Source organism: Nicrophorus vespilloides, unplaced genomic scaffold (genome assembly GCF_001412225.1).
Source record: "Nicrophorus vespilloides isolate i.1.1-1 unplaced genomic scaffold, Nicve_v1.0, whole genome shotgun sequence".
NCBI lineage: Eukaryota > Metazoa > Arthropoda > Insecta > Coleoptera > Silphidae > Nicrophorus > Nicrophorus vespilloides.
Window position 1 is genome coordinate 429,498 of NW_017096774.1, and position 1,607 is coordinate 431,104.

Genomic DNA, 1,607 nt, shown 5'->3' on the forward strand with positions numbered 1-1,607 from the left:
ATGAGATTAAGAGAAAAAAACATTTATATAAAAGTGGGTAAAGCTGAATGATTGATGATTCGATATTACAACTAGTTGGAATGCGAACGATGGTTGTTGCTGTTTTCACCACGGCCTCCACATGGGTTGATTCGTGGGTGTATTAATTGCGTTTGCGTTCGGTGATGTTGGAGGTGTGTAGCTTTGTTGAGGGTACTGCTGCATTTGCGTGGAGACAGTGTCTAGCTGCTGGACGCATGCACCAAGATGTTGAAGGAGACGCTTTCCGGCGGTGGGTTCGATCACTTCACTTGGTGTTGTGATGAACTGGGAGACCTCTTGAGCGCACTGCGTAAATCCGGCGCGGAAGCGATCCGCATAGGATTGCTCCTGGGGAACGACCAGCTGGTGTTGTCTCTTGAGCGTATGAAGATGACGCACGGTCAACTCCAGGATGTCGGCTTTCTCAAGCTTGGATACGTTCTCGCCTTCGCTTTGGAGTGCAGTAACCATCAGCTCCTTGAGCTCATCCAGGCAACGGTTAATCCTGGCGCGGCGTTTGCGCTCGAGCATCGGCTTCATCACTTTCCTGTACTGATAAGTACGTGAGATGGGTTCTTCGCTGTATTCCGATGGTACCATGTATGCGGTTGGAGCCATGTCTCTACACTGAACTGAACTGTTTTGTTGTAAACTTAAGCGCACGATGCGTTCACCAAGACTCGTTGAGAATGAATGATGTTGAGGAATGCTAGTCCGATGGTTTTTATATGGCTAGGCCGGATATTTGGTGGGGGGTTCTTCAAGCACGGTTCAATTCTTCTCTTCTTGGGCCCGAGCATCCCCCTCGTGTATGCATTGGGGGTTTCTCGGTTCCCCCATTGTTCGAGCGTGTGACGGTCACATGCCATCCACCGAAACTGTGGGAATCTCACGGAATTCACTCGACCGGACAAAACACCAAATAACTTTACATATTATTCAGCCCCTCGTGCAAGACGTGCTGCGAGACCCTCTGTCACTATTATTCTTCTCTTGCGTCCATTTCATCCAATTTCAACCCTAACTTTTTCAGCCCTTAGCCCACACGCAAAAGATCTACAATATTACATTTCATTGCCTCAATCACAATTCAATTACATCAACATTTTCAATAATAATTAATATTTAAAATATAATTACAACTTCTTATGTTTATAGTTAAATGAGACAAGAAATTAAATTTATAACAAAAATATTTAAACTAAAATGCATTATTTCCAATTATAATATATATAAAATTCACTATAAATTGATAAAACATTTTTTATTAGTCTATAAAACGCATATATATTCCAAACCTATTTCTTTCTGTAAAAAAGTGCACTTATTGTAGGCAAAATACAATATCAACTATACAAATGTATTATTGAAAATATAAGTTACATTTTTAGAAGTACCTACAATTATTAGATAATAACAAGAGAAATTACGTTTCTGGTAAAATGTATGGTTAGTAGTCAACAGATTAGAGAGAAATCTCTATTGTACTAACACCGTCGGTGCCAGACAGTTTATCCGCATAAGTAAATGTATAGACAAGTGACAGCTACATAATATTTACTATATACTTTGATAAATCAATTTTC

General features: G+C 40.4%; 1 protein-coding gene across 1 annotated transcript; it reads right to left on the minus strand.

The window, feature by feature from the left end:
- LOC108558107 (enhancer of split mbeta protein-like) lies at positions 1–725 on the minus strand. Its single transcript, XM_017914915.1, has one exon. The coding sequence runs from the start codon at positions 637–639 to the stop codon at positions 106–108; it is 534 nt and encodes a 177-aa protein (XP_017770404.1). The 5' UTR covers positions 640–725; the 3' UTR covers positions 1–105.
- Positions 726–1,607: the final 882 nt, after the last annotated feature.